The sequence below is a fragment of the Amyelois transitella genome, chromosome 23, assembly GCF_032362555.1.
Source record: "Amyelois transitella isolate CPQ chromosome 23, ilAmyTran1.1, whole genome shotgun sequence".
NCBI classification, from domain to species: domain Eukaryota; kingdom Metazoa; phylum Arthropoda; class Insecta; order Lepidoptera; family Pyralidae; genus Amyelois; species Amyelois transitella.
In genome coordinates this window covers 5,025,516-5,044,920 of record NC_083526.1, presented here as the reverse complement: position 1 = coordinate 5,044,920, position 19,405 = coordinate 5,025,516, and the positions used below count along the sequence as shown (strand labels likewise).

The 19,405-nt window shown below is 33.4% G+C and overlaps 1 protein-coding gene across 1 annotated transcript; it reads left to right on the top strand.

The window, feature by feature from the left end:
* The first annotated feature begins 653 nt into the window (after window positions 1-653).
* Window positions 654-19,333, top strand: LOC106130662 (uncharacterized). The gene is made up of 5 exons (XM_060950902.1): window positions 654-722; window positions 7,876-8,036; window positions 10,416-10,615; window positions 11,227-11,441; window positions 19,211-19,333. Exons 1-5 carry the CDS (start codon window positions 654-656, stop codon window positions 19,331-19,333), a joined length of 768 nt encoding a protein of 255 aa, XP_060806885.1.
* Window positions 19,334-19,405: the final 72 nt, after the last annotated feature.

Genomic DNA, 19,405 nt, shown 5'->3' with positions numbered 1-19,405 from the left:
AAAAGCCGTAAATATTAAACTAAAATAGAACCAAGTAAATTAAAAAATCAAGTATATCGTATATATAATGAAATCGTAACAAGAACTAATTATATTTAAGAATTACTCGTAAAACTGCGAGATTGTTAATAGCACCAACGAGACAATTATTTAAAAAGTGAAAACATAACTCAACAAAAGTGACAGTAATATTGTTTATGTTTAAATCAACATTCCACTTAATTATATTTTTATTTAAATCATACACCACAGGACATACTATTGATAAAAATATAAATTTATTGATTGTAATTATTGTATTTTAAAAAACGGCTTGGTTTATCAATCAACTATGTTATTTTCGATTTGCGATTCAATTTTTTTTTATTAAACAACAAAATACACATTATTTTGTAAACATTCATTCAATTCTATTCTAAATTTTAAATTTTTTAAATAAAATACATATTTTTTTACCGAGAAAAGAGTTTAAATTCCCCACTGCGTGTGCATTGAAGCGTTCGCGTATAAAGACATATGAACGCATACATTTCTGCATTTGTTATACTCATACCTCTAAGTGCGCAACGATCTTGCGCCTTTATTAATCGATTATTACTATATTTTTTTGTGCTCTAAGTGCTGGTGAAGTGACAGACATTTTATCAAACAAAATGAAGAGCGCAATCTTTTTATCGATTTTGTTGTTCGGGATCGTCAGGTCGAGTGAAATTGACAATGAGGTAAGTGGTTTTCGTACAAATTTATATTAATTTCAGCATTTTTATAGGTAGATATGTTTAATAATTATCATAATTAATTGTCTAACTTGTAAGTGGGCATTAACTACTCCGTTTATATCAATGGGTGAATTTTAGTGTGGCAAAAGACATTGTCTGAAATTCTCAAAAGTTGTCTTAAACTTGCATAGAGACAAGATTTGCAACATTTAAGTTCACTGTTAGTAAATGTTGCAAAAAGATAAAAAAAATGATGAATTGTTATTATCATTGAATAGAGAATATTTGTTGTACATTTAAGGATAGATAGTTTTATTTGATTTGTAAATACACATAAAGTAAAAAAGATAAGTGTATAATACTCAAATTATTTAAATAATTTCAAAATAAAATTACTTATAGAAGACACAAAAACAAACTAAAACTAAAAGTAAGTATAAAAATATATTATCAATGTAATTTTTTAAAATAATTTTCTTATAGAAAAGGTATATAAATACAAAGTTTATTTTAGTACAAATATAAAATTTCTTCAGCCTTTTCCAGAACCAAAGCGCAATATTGATTTAGCGAAAGTTAATAATATTGTTTAATGGGTTTTTGATTACTTTGATTAAATGCTTAACAACTAATTGATACTTTTCAAACTCCCGGATTCAGGAAATACTCTTTGTAAACTGGCAAAGTCTGTTCTTGACAGTTTTATCCACGACTTATCCGATTATAGAAGCTTTTTTACCCCTAAAATTTTCTGAAGTTTATGAATCTAATTTACTTTGTACTAATTATAATAAACATACATATTATCACATATATATATATCCCTTGCAGGGTAGACAGAGCCAACAGTCTTGAAAAGACTGATAGGCCATAGGAATTAAGATTCAAATAGTGACAGGTTGCTAGCCCATCGCCTAAAAGAAGAATCCCAAGTTAATAAGCCTATCCCCCAGTTGCCTTTTACGACATCTATGGGAGAGAAATGGAGTGGTCCTATTCTTTTTTTATTGGTGCCGAGAACCACACGGCAGATTAAAATATCTACTATTTATTCATATGGTTAAAATAGGTCTGAACTGTCTATGTACATAGATTTGTGTTCGTACATATTCCAATTCCATCATTAAGATATACAGCTGTACGCGGCCTTTCAGTCTATCGCCTCTGTCTACCCCGTAAGGGATACAAGTGTAATAAGAATTGAATAGAATAGATTTATTTTCAAAATTGGATACAAGGTATCGCTTATTTATCAACACACATTACATGTCAATTACTTATTGACGTCAATATGACTTACCCGAAACCGAGGATGAAGCGAAGGAAGTATGCAGAGACCGTGGCAAGTGGAAAAAGGTAGTCTCTGCCTACCCCTCCGGGAAAGAGGCGTGATTTTTATGTATGTATGTATGTCAATATGACTTAAGTCTGATTGCATCGACTGCCGCTTCCAAAGCGCATGAGAAGAAGAAGCAGCTGAATAAACTACAATGCAGCATTTTCACCAAACATCAATTTACAAATAAAGATCTCTTAAAAGTTTTATTTTCGATGAAATTGATTTAATGTTTAACGGCCTCTGTGGCGCAATCTGGTGTCAAAGAAGCGTACTACACGCTTGTCAGTCACACCAGACATCCCGGCCAGGGCATGATGAAAAAAGAACTTTTTCTGATTGGCCTGGGCCTTGGATGTTTATCTATATAAGTATTTATTATAAAATATAGTGTCGTTGAGTTAGTATCTCGTAACTCAAGTCTCGAACTTACTTCGAGTCTAACTCAATCTGTGTAATATGACGCGTAAAAAAAATGTTTATCGGTGTTTTAAAGAATTTATATCACAAGGAATTTAATTGTTATGCTTTCACGCATCTTAGAAAATAAACGTGCAGACAATTTATTGCGTTTTCTTGTCATGAAATGTCGGAGTCACGCAATGAAAATATTCAGTGAGAAAATTTATATACGTTCGTTATAATAAGTACCGTGCGGTTCTCTGCACTTCAGTTAGGACCAATATTATTTTTCCTATGTATATTAGAAAAGGCAAATAAGGTTAGTGCTAGGTTCCATGTAAGTCTCGTAGTTTAATTTCCCATGAGAACGGAATAATGGGAATATCTGAGATGCAAGCAAATGTTAGTTCTAACTAAAACGTGCCGTGTGGTTCTCGGCACTAATAAAAAAAGGATAGGACCACGCCATCTCTTTTCCACGGATGTCGTGAAAGGCGACTAAGGGATAGGCTTAAAAACTTGGGATTCTTCTTTAAGGCGATGAGCTAGCAACCTATCACTATTTGAATCTCAATTCTATCATTAAGCCAGCTTAACAGCTAAACGTGACCTATCAGTCTTTCAAGACTAAAGAAGAAGTTAGCTCTGTCTTCCCCGCAAGGGATATAGACGTGATTATATAAATGTATGTAACTAAAACGATAAATTTAATGTCTTCACAATGGAACTTTAATTCACACATCATGAGTTTTAGTTCACTACATTAGTTCAGCAGTTGGTGTAGTTAATAGTTGCCCGTAACCATTTAAACTTATCTTGATTACAAAGCATTTGAGGTCTATCAAAACTTACGCAGGTAAAACAGTTTGCAGTTTGGTTGAAATTTTATCCAGCATAGCAGGTAAATAAAAGTCACGACTACAACTTCTTTCGTTCAAAAATGCTTGCACGTTTTAAAAATGCACAGATTCTTATTCATTTTATCATCAAATTTATTTTAGCAAATCAAAGTCTTTGTTTAAATAAACATTCCAAGATTAAAAAAATTATTTATTTTTTTGTTTTTAATATTTTTATTGCATAGAAATTTACACAGTAACAAGAAAATAGTAAGCACATAGTTATAAAAGAAACAAATCACTTGCAATGGCGGAATTTAATAATAATGTTTTGATAGTGAAAGTGAAATATAGTTAGGAAACTTGCACATTCAGGCACCTGGATGTGTAGTATGTTCCGATATGGGTTAGTTTTCTGCAAATGTTGCGAGCGCTAGCCGGGAGTCGTTTTTTGTATATCCTGATTTATAGACTGACGGGAATATGGTCTTATAAAAACACCGGTTACCTCCCAGAGAGGCAAATACGCAACCGGGAATGACGATGTTCATTACAAAAAATCAATAGACAATAATAATTAATTTTTTCCAAATCGTAGAATTACAACAAAATTATGGTTAACAAAATTCAATCTCCTTCGTCCTGGCATTAGTCCTGGTTACATTCTCACCCCTCAGGTGAGGTGCCCGGGATATGCCTTTGGCCATGTTTAACAGAAATCAATTCAAATTCAAAATCTTTATTGCTCTATGGTACCCTAGGTCTAGGTCTAGGGTACCCTAAACCGACGAATTTGCATAATTGCTGAAAAGATAAAACAAAAGCAGTAAATACATATGGATCGTGACTAAGATACATACATACATATCATCACGTTTATACTCCTTGTTGTCATTAACCCAAACAGCTGAAATGTCCTATTAGTCTTTTCAAAACTGTTGGCTCTGTCTACCCCGCATTGGATAGAAACGTGATTATATGTATGTATTCATCTAGTCCTTTGAATTTCAACAGCTCTAATATAATAAGTACTCTTTTTCCTGGTATGTTCGGTCGGTAAGCATCAACAATTCTTTTACTTTAAGGAGAGTTACTAGAAAAATTCTTCTTGTAACTTAATTAGTTGACTTAGATTATTTAACCAGAAGATTCTTCTCCACCCACCGCGGCATGGCACCGTGTCACATGTCCATAATAAAATGCGCAACAGCGATATTTATTGGCGCGATAAAAATGGCGTCGCGTGTTATATGCTACAGGTGCTGGAATTCGAAATAAAATGTTTTTAAAACTAAAATTTCTTCCTTTATTAATTTTTTTTTAATACCTACTAGTTAGTGACATTGTCTTAATTATTTAACCGTGAAACGACACATTTTTATAATACGTGAAAACAATGAAACTAAACGCTAATTTTCACTCGTCGTATCAACTTTCCACACTTGGACGGTGTCAATTTACGCCGAGTATCAATTAAAGATGTGAAAAGTGGAAAACTGGGGCGCGCTGACTAGAATTCTCAATGGATTCGCGTTAAGGTGAAGCGGTATTGATTAGTCAGGTATGTATTGAAAAGGAGGTTGTTACTTATAGGTTTATTATTGATCAAGCGGAGAGAGTTACCGATATAAAATAGCGTTCTCAAGTGCTGGTTTGTATTTTGCCGCGGCTATGTTGATTCTATACGACTATGTATGACTCTTATCTGAGTAACATACATTAGTTTTGATGCTATCCGATTCGCTTTCGGTAATTGTTTGTTTTGTGAGCCAGTGATAAGCTAATATAGATTAAATTCCTCTTAAAGGTTACAAATGTCAGATAGAAGCTTCGTGTAAAATCCTTAATCCTACTACTATTATAAAGGCGAAAGTTTGTATGGATGTATGGATGTTTGTTACTCTTTCACGCAAAAACTACTTAACCGATTACCATGAAATTTGGTATGTAGGTAGCTGAAGACCCAGAATAACACATAGGCTTCTTTTTATCCCAGAGTTCCCGCGGGATTGGGTTTCCATGCGGACGAAGTCGCGGGCGGCCTCTAGTAATAAATAAATCTTTACCATAAAATGATGTGATTTCATATGTTTTATTTAAAATACTTCTGTCTTGATTAAAAAAATATTAAATTAAATTCAATCATCATCTTAATCATCTTTGTTTTGAATATTTTTTTTTTAATCTAAAACAAAGATACAGACAGTCCAAATACACACACTCACAAACACAAGGTCACATATAATTATAATCTTTATTTAGCCTTAATACAAAGTATCTTAAGTTTTACAAAAAATACCAGTAATAAGTGCCATTATACCAACTAGTAACAGTTTACTTCCGAACTAGACTTTTTTTTTCACAAGCACATGCTCTGAATATAAGGACGGGCACTTTTTATAACCAACGTAATGCAAAGTGTTAACTTAGTTTTAAGTGCTTACTTATTTCTACTTTGTTATATCTGCATTAGATAATCAATGTTTCTTATTATGTTATCTATTACAGTTATACATACATATGGTCACGTCTATATCCCCTGCGGGGTAGACAGGCTTGAAAAGACTGAATGGCCACGTTAAGCTTTTTGGCTTAATGATAGAAATGAGATTCAAATAGTGATAGGTTGCTAGCCCATCGCCAAAAAAAGAATCCTAAGTTTGTAAGTCTATCCCTTAGTCGCCTTTTTCGACATGGGAAATAGATGGATTGGTCCTATTCTTTTTTATATTAGCGCCGGGAACCACACTGTACTTTATTATCACAGTTATTTTATTCACAATTTTGTACTAGACCTTATAGTAATCACTAAATTAGTCGTAATGTTCTAACGAGCTAGACATTAGTCTGTAACTCAGAGATAGTTTGTCGCCACATTGGCAATATCAGCGTAAACTCTGACAATAATGATCGGAATTGCGATCCAAGTTTACCAAACTAGAATGTTCTGTTATTTTAGGTTATCTACATACAAACATACATAAAATAACGCTTTAAGTAGGCAGAGATCACATCTTTGTTTCTTAACCAAATTATACTTAATATTTGTCCTTTTATTTGAAATGAAGACTGTCAAGATTTTATTTTGTTATATAAGAATTCCTTGCCAAATACTTTAAGAGGTGTACTACTACCGTTGTATTATTGGCGTAAATAAATAAATAAAATAAATAAATATTGCCACTTGCCGCTTGCCACGATCCCTGCATACCTACTTCTTCTCTTCATGTAAAGATTTAGACTGAAAAACGGCAAAGCAAGCAAAATATAACTGTGCCTTAACCAAGTAGTAAAAAACCCTCAATGATCGTTTACGGGTAACTAACCACTATTGTTCAATTAAATTGTTCACAAGAATTGGTTACAACGCATTTGATAAAACCGGAAGTGTTATAATTAGCTTCACACACATGTCACGCACGTCTAAATTCCTAACAGGGTGGACATAGTCTTAACAGAGCTCGAACGAAACAGGTTGCTCGCTCGTTGCCTAAAAATTACAACATTATAAGCTATTCCTTTGATTGGCTTTTACGATATGCGCATAAAAGAAAAGTAACTGCCCATATACTGCACTATTTGAATTTCAATTCTATCATCAAGCCAAAAAGCTGAACGCGGTCATCAGTCTTTTTAAGAGTTCTGTCTAGCCCGTAAGGGATATATATAGACGTGACTATATGTACAACTACCAGGTACATATAGATAATAATGTATTCGAGTTGTTCAACCATCATATTCTTTCCATTGCAACGCAACGAAGTATCTTTGATCATATCAAATGGGAGACGAATTTCGCTTCAATCGAAAAAACTTGAGGCACGTCTGGTATTATAACAAGCAAAAATGGAACTAGTAATAAGATAATATTTCCCCCTCATACGCGCGACGTCTACAAAAGAAGCTTTATTGTAAACATTTATTTTTGGATATAATAAATTTATACTCGCGTATTCGAAAACGGTTCTAACGATTTCGCCGAAATTAGTAAGGCATACATAAGGTAACTGCATCGCGCGTGTGCTACAGTTACACGCGCGACGGCGTTTTTATCGCGCGAGAAACTATCGCGGTTTAGTTTCACGGTACAATTAGCGAAACATCGTCGGCGAAAAGACAAAAATGGCGCCGCGCGTACCATGCTACGAAGACTGGTCTAATTACCAATACTTAGTCTCCTTATGTTTGTCCGAGTTGCCTTTCGGGATGGGGTCCAGGGTCCATCTAATAACTATCGATCCAGGAGTACAAAAATCAAATTAATACAAAACGCGACTCCCATTTTAACTCCGAGATTATGCAAACGTAGGAAACAGAGCATCAAAATCTTCTCACATTGTATTGTAAGAAAGGAGATTTTCAGATCAGGAGTACCTACCTTAATCGAAGAGTCTGCATGTTGAGTTTTGAATTTGGGTGAAGTGAAAGAAGTATACAGGGTTCGAGGCAAAATGCAATCCCTACGTAGCTTTCCGGAACAAAGGGGTGATTTTTAATACGCTTGATGTTTCTATATTCGCAACGAACGTCACAACGAAGAGTGTTGTGAAGAATCTCAAAAACGACCTCTATTTTTCAGACTAGACCAACAGAAGAATCCCTGAAGCGGGGGCTGAGTTACAAGTGCGCGGCGCGGGAGACCTCGTCATGCATCGCCTACGAGCTGGTAGGATACGTGGACAGGATGCTGAGGACGGCGTCCGTGCAGCTGAGCGATGACGTCATGATCGTTGATGAGAGGTACTGTACCTTTTAGTATACCTTCCCCTTTCTCACAGTCAAGCCCTCTGAGAAGACTTACTGAAAGACCATGTAAGTTCTTGGATGAGTTGAACCTCCTCGCCTTTTCCTCCACACAGACAATAGGCATTATCGAGGATAGCCTCAGTAAATCGTTGATGAAAGGGTAATATCACCTTCTAATATACCTTCTCCTACATAGACAATAGGTATTATTCCCTGAGAAGACTTACATAAAGAGCGATTGACTTATGGAAAGCATACAAAGGCTCACCCCAAAGGTCTAATGTGTTGAAGCAGTAGGATGACGTCATGATCGTGTAAAAATTCCATTTGATTAATACGTATTATGTATGTATTACTCAAATGGAATTTATGTACTCAATGATAAAGGTCCATATAATTGAACATGATTTTTCTTAAATAGCAATCCAAACCTACGACCTCCTAATAATGACGGTCGAGATCATACTTAGGACGCCATATTGGTGTAGATGTCGTTAGAAGCGCCTTAAGGAACACATTATCTTTCAGAGGGTATCAAAGCTATTTATGATGCTTTATCTGATGAAAATGCTTCAGTGTAGTTTTTTTCGCCATTTCTTCTACAGCGCTTCAGAAGTTGCAGTAGATTCAACTATTAAGTTTTGTTGACATTATTTAGTATACCTTAATATAATCTTTTTCTTGCTACATAAGCTTTTTTTTTAAAGCAACTGACTGACGGATTGCTTAATGTACAGATAAAGACAAAAAGACTTGAGCAAAGTAAAGAACTAAAATATTATGAGCTGAGCTAATATCGCAGACCTCCAGTGCTCACACTTATGGAAGCAAAGAGCCATTCCTTAATTTTTATGGATGTCTTATTAATTTGGGGTCCCTCTTTTAGGCGATGGGCTAGCAACCTGTCACTTTTTGAATCTCAATTCCATTGTAAAGCCATGCAGCTGAACGTGGCCTTTCCGTTTTTTTAAGACTGTTGGCTCTGTTTTCTTGTGGGGACAAGAGATCAAACGTGACTTTATATGTCTGTAAGTATTACCAATAAAAGAGAGAGAGTAAAAAAAAACATAATACATAAAGGAATATAGAATAAAAATATTGATGAACCGGCCAAATTATATTCGCAATTTGTCATCGCGGCTTTATTGTCAGGCAAACGACCACATTGAAAAAGATCAAACAGTACTGAAATAAGCAACCAATCATCTACAGTTTGTGTTTACATTGATTACTATTTGCACGCCTAGAATAGGCGTTTTATGCATAAAATAGGTCTTAACATAATCAAAATTTTTGAACATAGAGATTACCTAAGTGAGTAGAATAGAAAAGGAAATTTGAAAATAGAATGCAAACATAAGCAATGTTTTAATTTTTTTTCATATTTTTAAATATGTAGATCTAATGCATTTGTAATTGAGAAACCTACTTTCTAGAAGAGAAAAGTGATTACTTTTTCAATGCATTTCTTGTAAAATACCATGTCAATATATCCAATGTAAAGTTAACGCTTATAAATCCTTGAAATTCAATGTAACAATCTAATTTCCAATTTTAAAATTATATCTATTATAATTTGATAAACAAACGCCAACATGAAACGTACTTTTTTGAAAAAAATTTTTACATTATAAGAGTCCAGTAACTTACAATTATACAAGTCAATGATTTCCAACGATTGATTGTTTGCTGTTCATTGTATGGCTTTTTATTGAATTCCAAATATTATTCATTTTTTGAGTTTCTATTCTTATAAAATGAATACGTAATTTATCATTGTGAAAATGTTCATGAATTTTTTCTGCGTTATTTCCACGTGGTTGAGAGTAGGGTTAATCTAAACCTGCTCTCTTGGTTCAAAAGTTTGTCCAGGTACTTGTTTTCCTGCCGGTTATTGGCCCTCAGGATTGCGGAATGTATGTTAGTCCAAAATTTGAGTCTTGTATTCGCCTCTGACTGCTTCAGCTTTCTTACTTTACTAGTTTCATTGGTTCATAAATGGTTTATGAACCAATGAAACTAGTAAAGTAAGAAAGTTAACCCCCGTAGGTAGCAAGACACACGCGACGCCATTTTTTTAAGCGCTATATACTCGCCGTTTCGCATTTTATTATGTCGTGAAACGAGACAGCGATAGTTTTTCATGCGATAAAAACGGCGTTACTTACGCCATCAAGTGATCCTGTTCTAAAATGGAGTTAGTATTATTAAATTTAACATAAACATACATATCATCACATCTATTAACACATGCGGGCTAGGCGGAGATTATTAGCCTATCCCTTATTCGAAATCCACGGGAAAGCTATAGAGCGGTTCTATTCTTTAGTGCCAAGAACCACACGGCATAAAATTTAAATGATTCGTTTTCAGTAACGGCGCAGCAGCTGAAATCGAAGTGAAGCCGGAGACACTGGCTCGTGCAGGCACCACCCTCGAAGACCAGGCGCAGTCCCTCATCAGCGACAAGCTGTGGCACTTCGCCACGACCAGGTCTCTGAGGTACAGGCTCTTCGACAACGCTGACCTGGTCATTGCTGGCAAGGAAGATCAGGATGGAAGCCTTGGTGTTGGTGGGTTGCTTTAAAACTTTTACGTTGAGTGCCAGATATGGAAGATCTTTATTAGATCAGACTATGGTATTATTTGGACCAGCCAAATAATATCAAAGTCTGATCTAATAAATATTTTAAAAATTAAAGTAGAGAAACGTTTTATCTAAGCTGTTGGCTGGAAAGGTTTGCAGTTTTTAGTTTGTAAATGTACGTCCAACAAATTTTCTAAAAATTTAAATGTACATACATACAAATAATCACGTCTTTATTCTCTTGCAGGGTAGACAGATTGATAAGCCACGTTCAGCTGTTTGGCTTAATGATAGAATTGAGATTAAAATAGTGACAGGGTGCTAGCCGGTCGCCTAAAAGAAGACTCTAAGTATATAAGTCTATCACTTAGTCGCATTTTACGACATCCATGGAAAAGAGATGGAGTGGTCCTATTCTTTTGGTGCCGGGAACCACACGGCACTTTACTTTTAAATGTAAATCAAAATAACACCTCCGACGAAGCATTATTACTGACATTTAAAATTTAATTATAGTCATCTTTTATAATTTCAGTCAGTTTTTCTCTTTCTTATTTAGTAACTCATTAAGACTTATAATAATGATAAAAATTCCAGGTGTTTCACTGAAAGCACCCAAAGCAATCGAGTCTGGTAGAGGACGCAACAAGAACTTCGGCCCGTTCCTAGCTGCAGCGGCGCTGAAGTTCGGTCTACTTGGAGCCCTCACCTTCAAGGGCTTGACCTTGATGGTGGGGAAGGCCCTGCTGATCTCCAAGATAGCTCTCCTCTTGGCCACAATCATCGGACTGAAGAAACTGTTCTCTCATCAGGTGAATTGATTTTTTTTTTTTTGATTAAGCATATTCGTGTATGAATTACGATTAGTATGATGATAGATTTGACGGTATGTTTACAGTTAATGCTATTGAGTAGAAAGATAATACAGCAAAACTCACAATAATTGCTATCATGAATATAAAATATAACTCAAAATATTGCTAATATTCAATGAAATATCATCCTATAGTACATCACCAAAACATGTATGTTACGCTTTTTATCTGAAGAAATCTTAAAAATTTAGACAAGAATAGCGTTCAATAAAATATCCCATGAGTTAATCCTTCTTTTTTATTCAATTTACTATTCTATATAAAGAAGATGCCGTAAAAAATATATTTTGCGAAAACACGTAAAGCTTACTCACTAGTTTATACTAAACTAGAGGATGTCCGCGGCTCCATTCGCGTAAAGCGAAAAACCACCATAATTTCCGTTCCCGCGAAAATTTCAAGTCTTTTGACCCAGCAATTTATGTTGTGTTTCATGAACGAGGAAGGCGATGTCCTAATGATAAAAGTTTATGTTGATGATGATTAAGTATCTTATTTTAATAAAAATAAAGGTATTGACGCTTCAGATTTTTAAGACAGTCCAACGTGCTTAAATTAGTCCCGAAAATTCCAAATATCTATTTTAAGTCTCGTTTCAATTTCATTATATTGTAATAGATACTCGTAAAATATATTAAATCTCTTTTTTTTTTGTTAACAATATACTGAATCGTGTAATGAATCAATACGAACATCTTTATTACATTCGCTTTTTCTGAAGGATGTTTATTTTTGTCCTAATTTCAAGTCTTTGATGCGACGCCCCGCGGGTAGACTTTGATATACTTGACGTGATATAAAGGTCGTAGATATAATGATTGATGAAACAAAAGCTATTTTGTATGAAAATGTTTTATTTAATTGTAACATTCTTTTACCATTTAATTGTTAATTTATTGCAAAAAAATTAACATACTCAATGTAAAGATATTTTAATTATTATTGCAACATATATTTATAATGCTTTAAAAAGAAGCCAGCTACAAAGGTTTAACCTAATATGAATTAAGGATATAAGATAAATAATTAAAAAAAAATACCAATTATAAGTTTTGTTCCAGTAGCTTTCGAAGGAAAGGTTTTTAATACAAAGTGAAAAAAAAAAAAAAAATAGAAGAAACAAAATTGGGACATTTTTTTCTAATTTAGAACAAAATTTATGAGTATTTCAAAGTTCACGATCATTTTAAATTTTCACAATGAAAACTATCAACGGAAATAGAAATGTTATTTTGAATTAAAACGCCAAAACATTAATGAAGTACACTTTGCACTAAAATTATATTTCGTTTCCGAGTAAATTTTAAAATGGAATTTAATATGCACAATTCATTTTATGTTTGAGGATTAATATTCCTAATTGCCGTTAAAACCTTTTTCTTTTATTAGCAGTATAAATTAACTAAAATTAACGCTACTATTATCTATAAACTCACACACTTAGTGTAGTTTAAAAGTTAATCTGCCAACAACTAAAGGTGTATCTTAATAATAGACTAACACAATTATTACTTATGCTTTACTAAACATTTTATTTCAGGGACACGGTGGCGCATAAATGGCTGAAGTATAAAATAGAAAATGATTTTTGAAATTAAAAATGGCTTATGCCCTGATTATATTTTAGTCTGTTACCCACCAAAGCTATTTGTTATCAGGCTTTTCAACGATAAAATCAGAAACGGGTAAGATAATATCCAAATACACTGATGGCGGAAAAGCAAGATATAAATGGAAAAATAATTTATATAATGAAATTATTTGTATCACTTTTTACTTAAAAAATAATAAAGTCTTAATTTTCCAAGTATATACTATGAAATGAATACTTATTCCGTATTGAAAAAATCTTTATTTGTCGAGAGATTTTAGTATGATACAGAAATTAAAATTTTATTTATTTTTTTATAAAAAGTGTTAAAATTATCAATTGAAATGTCGAAGAAATACCAAAGCAATAAAAAAAAATAATAAAAATAAAGAAATATTCAGTTGTCTATCAGCTAATTATATAAATTTATTTAAGTACGTATTTATTATTTATTGTAAATAAGGCTATTTATTTTAATTTTTATGTACTAACTTGTACAGTAATGCTGATTTCGCATTTATACAAATTATTTAACTTAGTCTTATTAATTAATTAATAATACGTAATTTATTGATGCAATAATGTACTAACGCGTATTTATTACGGATTAAATGAAATGATGATTAACACTATATTTATTTATCCCCCTCTCTATTCTTTTTTAACCGACATACGAGTAAAATAAGGGTTCCTAACTTTACACGTAGTGTATGTTTGTATATTTAACCTCTTAGAACTAATAATAATTATGTATGATAATAATATGACTGGTAGTGAATAACATTGCAGCTTTGACGAGAGCTTGATTTTCTTTTTGTTAATTTTTTTTTATGAAACACTGATTAATTACCTGCAAGAGGAATCCCAAGTTCATTAGCCTATCCCTTAGTCGCCTTTTATGATTTCTACGGGAAACATAAGGCGTGGTTCTATTCTAAAGTGCTGAAAACCACACAGCATTGTCATTATTAAATATTTATATAAAATTACATTAATTTATCCGCCGAGCTTGCATGAATAGAGTTATGAATGTGGATGAAACAAAGGAAGTATGCAGACAACGTGGCAAGTAGAAAGATGTAGTCTCTGCCTACCCCTCAGGGAAAAAGGCGTGATTTTATGTATGTATATATGTAATTTATTCCTGTGTTGTAATTGTTTGTTTAACCAGAACTGAACACGATACCCTTTCGATTGAAATTTTTAAAGCTAGTATATACACAATATACTTGCGAGAATTCAGCGTTCAAATATTGTTTTAGGTCGGTTAGGTTACAAAATATTATAACATAGCTGACGGAATTCTAGATAAATGTGTACCTACCTACTGAATTATTAAAAAAAATGTACTACGAGGGTATGATAAATGTTCAGAACTTTAGCTTACATTGTATTATTATGATACAGGATTTGTTACGCACTCAAATTTTCTAACAAAGTTACATGAAAGGCTACGTTCAGCTGTATGGCTTAGTGATCGTATTGAGATTCAAAAAATTACTTGTTGATAGCCCATCGCCTACAACAAAATTTGTGCCTATTTTAGGAAAGGGGGCGACACTTTACTACTTCAAAAGAAAACACACATGAACAAAGAAAATTGCTTCTTTTTTCATGTGTGTTGTTGATAAACAATGAACACCATCCCTCCTTGCCAGCTTTAAACACTTTCTTGGCATTTTTGGTTGACCGGAACACGTATGAATAATTTAGTCGGAGTTTTTATACTTGTATTTGTACACTGGTGCACTATACAGTTTTTAAAATACGAATTTTCCCATTTTATTTAAACAAAACAGTCTTTTGCCGTAAGTGAACACAATCGCTTGCCACTATGTGACGTCATTCACGACGCCATGATAAATGGTATGATAAATGTTTAGAACTTTAGCTTACATCGTATTATTATGATACAGGATATGTTACGCACTAAAATTTTCTAACAAAGTTACATGAAAGGCCACGTTCAGCTGCATGGCTTAGTGATCGTATTGAGATTCAAACAGTAACTTGTTGCTAGCCCATCGCCTACAACAAAATTTGTGCCTATTTTAGGACAGGGGGCGACACTTTACTACATCAAAAGAAAAATCTCATGAACATACTAAATTGCTTCGTTATAAACATACATATGTACATATATTCACGTCCATATCCCTTGCTGGGTAGACAGAGCCAGCAGTCTTGGAAAGACTGATAGGCCACTTTGTTTTCTTTTCACGTATTGAACTACAGAACTAATCTTCTTGAAATTTTGATGAGTCTGGAGATGGACGTTGGCACTTTGTATTTCAGGAAAAACTACAGTTCCTGTGGAATTTTAAAAAAACTCGTATTCTTTTATTGTTGGTGTTAATTCGCTACTTTTTTTAAGCGGCGCTGAACTAGTTGCTTTATGTAGGTTGCGTTTTAATTCGTTGCTATTTGTAGGTGGTGCTAAATTTAATGCTTTTTTAGACGGCGCTGAACTAGTTGCTTTATGTAGATTTCGTTTTAAATTCGTTGCTATTTGTAGGTGGTGCTAAATTTATTGCTTTTTAAGGCGGCGCTTAGCTAGTTGCTTTATCTAGGTTACGTTTTAAATTCGTTGCTATTTGTAGGTGGCGCTAAACTAGTTGACTTATGTAGGCGGCGCTAAACAAGTTGCTTTGTGTAGGTGGCGCTAAGCTGCAACTAAGAGCTTGTGTTTAACAAATAAAATATAATCCAAATTTTATCGAATTTCCACGGTCCAAACCGCATAGGCATTTCAATCAGCAATCCACAACAAGCAAAATCATCATCATCACACCACTAAACGTGTCAATCACGGGTACATTGTTGGGTTGCAACTCATTTTAAGCTGTAACATAATCAAGATTATATAATAAAAACAAAATTACCGTGGTGCCGTGGGGTTTCCGGCACCAATAGAAAAACTAAAAGGAATATTTCATCTCATTCCTATGTATGTCGTTTAAGGCGACTAAGGGATATGCTTATATACTTGGGATTCTTTTTTTAAGGTGACGTATTAGCAACCTGTCACTATTTGAATCTAAATTAACCTGGCCTTTCAATATTTTGAAGACTGTTGGCTCCGTCTGCCCCGTGGGAGATATAGACGTGATTATAATACGTTATGTTATTACAATCAAAAATCTTTTTTTACATTACACAGAGCTTACAGAGGAGACAGTTACTACCGTGTGGTTACTGGTACTTTAGAATAGGGCGACTAAGGGTATAGGCATGTATACTTGGGATTCTTCTTTTAGGCAATAGGCTAGTAACTTGGCACTATTTGAATATCAATTCCATCATCAAGCTGAACGTGGCTTATCGGTCTTTCAAGTCTGTGGGCTCTGTCTACCCCGCAAGGGATATAGACGTGATTATATGTATGTTTGTATGTAATCAGTATATAAGTCAGTTAAGATTAAGTGACTTATCTTTATAATGACAGATATACAAGAAATTTGATCAGAAACAGAAATACTCAGCTCAACGATATTACTCGTAATTGTATTTCAAATTTTGTTAATTTCATTTACTTACAGTCTGGTTCTCGGAACACCAAACCTTTGGGTGCTCCGGTATAAACCCCACGGTATATTGCCCATATCGGATTTTTTGACCAAGGAACGTGATAATTTTAGAACAATAATCTTACTGTAAATTTGATGAAAGGTTAGGTTTGTAATTTCACCAGAATAAAGGGGCCCAAAACTGTTAGTTTTATTAATTTAGTGGTTTTACCCAAGCTTTGGGGAATAGATGTACAAGTATAGTTTTTAAGTTAACTATAATATATAAATCTAATTATTTTATATTTTACCTTCGACTCGTCTTACAGAGTGTACGTTACGAATCGTTAATACTCAGAAATATTATTTGTAGCTTCGCAACGTTTTTCATAGAAACTAGCTGATTCGTATCTTTATACGAATACAATGTTACATTTTCCAGTTTCCTTGAAATATTCTCTGAGTAAATTTCCTTTCATTTTTAAATATTTACCTGAACCCCTTTATTGAATAGATAAAACATTTTTTATTATTACCAAATGGTTACTGACAACGAAAACTCCACCAAACAATAAATTTTTTGGATGTTTTAATTGTCGACTAATGTTAATTTTGCAATTTTCTTGAAATAATCTGTCGAAACTTTTCCTCACATTTTTTTATTTCTAGCTGCACCAGCAAACGCTGTTTTGCCATATAAATAATTTTAAGTAATTTCTGGTTAAAAACAATTTTAAGGGCGGAAAACCCTTATCACTAAGAGGTATGAAAAATATATGTTGGCCGATCGGATCTCGGATCTGCCCACAAAATTTCATGAGAATCGGTCAAGCCATTTCGGAGGAGTACGGGAACAAACATTGTGACACGAGAATTTTATATATAAGATAATATTGAATAGATGTTAGCACATTTTTAAAATCGTTGCCAGGTAAAGTATGAGCAGATTGGAAGTGTAAAAAAAAATTATTTCTTTCTATTGTTTTAAGAGTCTCTTTTCTATTTCAGTCAGTCATACTAACCTAATGTGCAGACAAAATACTAGTTAAATAAAACATTGGAACGTCTGTCTCGATTCAATCATTTGTTAAAATCTGGATAATTAAGGCCAGGGAGATAGGATATTTCCATGAATGGGCCAATTCCAATAAACTCTAACAATCAAATTAAATGTGATTGATTGGAATTCAGTAGCTCAATGTTAATAGACTCCTTTTGATCCTAGGCAAACAAGAAGTTTAGGGGTGCATTTAATAAACATGACGGTTCATAGGTTTATTATGAAAGATGCTCTTTATAAATTGAGTAGGAAATTCAAAATTATAGTATAACTATTATTTATTATTTTACCAGACTTTGAAAGTATTAATTTGTTTCTAAGTTATCAAATTCAGTTGCCTAAGATGTTTTTCAAATTAACATTTTTTTTTTCAATTTAGAAAAGACAGACAGACAATTGTTTGAAGCTAAAGATTTAAAAAAAATCACGTTTAATTTGTGTGATTTTTAGTGTTTCCGTACATCCAAATAATCACGTCTTTAACCCTTACGGGGTTGGCAGAATAAAATGTTAAACAAGATTAAAAGATCACATTGAAATTTAAATAGTGATAGTTTTATTGTTTTGTGTAACCATGATCGATCATATTGGAGTCGCTTCGTATTAAAAACTGACTCACTTAATGCGAGATCTATGGTTAAAGGCATACCCCGGCCTCTTCTTCAGAGTAGTGAGAATGCAACCGGGACTAAAGTCAGGAGGATGTTGATCCCAAGTTTATAATTCTTTTCCTTTTCTTTTTCTGAAGTGCTTCCGATTATTCTAGAATATTCTTCTAGGAATAAATATCGAAATGAGGAAAGCGCAGTAGAGCTGGCACTAGAACTCCTTTGTTAAGAGGTAAATTGTTGTTAAGCTTATTCATCTTTGCTCATATTTCTGTTAAGGCGTTTGCAGCAAGAAAGGTTTATCACAGGTACTCTGCATCAAACTTTGGGGTTATTCCGGCGTGATACCCTAGTGGATGCATACGAGTATATTATCTATTCCATTCTGATCCCCCGTCCCCAGGGGTAAAGAAAGGAATAGAATATATTTCTAAATGGATTAGATCGGACAAAAGTAATAATACTTTCGAAGAGTGGATCCGTTTGGCGGATCTGACCGGAACTCAAACTTTGTTTATAGAATATACATAATCAAGTTTTTTTCCCGGAGGTGTAGGCAGAGACTACATTTTTCCACTTGCTACCATCTCTGCATACTTCCTTCACTCATACTCATACATACATATACTCTGTAGTAAATTAAAAAAAAAATATAGCCATAGTGTAAAGTTTGTCTACCCTTACTTAACCTTAACTGTTTTTGAATATACATATTTTACTTAAAATTTCAATACGTAAAACGTATTTAAATTTTGTGGTTTTTTGTTAATATTTGCTTTTAATATGTTTGGAGTTAACATATTATTTCATTTTGAACTTCGTACACTTTATATTTGTTTTCTTAAAGAAGAGTATTAAAATTACCCCTATCTACCCCTCCGGGAAAGAGGCGTGATTTTATGTATGTATGTATTAAAATTAATTTTTGTTTTTTTTTATAGAAAAAGAACGTGACGTACGAGATCTTCACCGACTACCATCACCACGGCTGGGACCATTGGAAGAGGAACCTGGATGATATCGCTAGATTATATGACAATTTACCTAATACAGTTTCAAAATAAATTTATCCATTTAAAATGTTTTTATTTGACATCTTAAACATGTGCGGCTGTTAGAATACTTTACAGCTACCT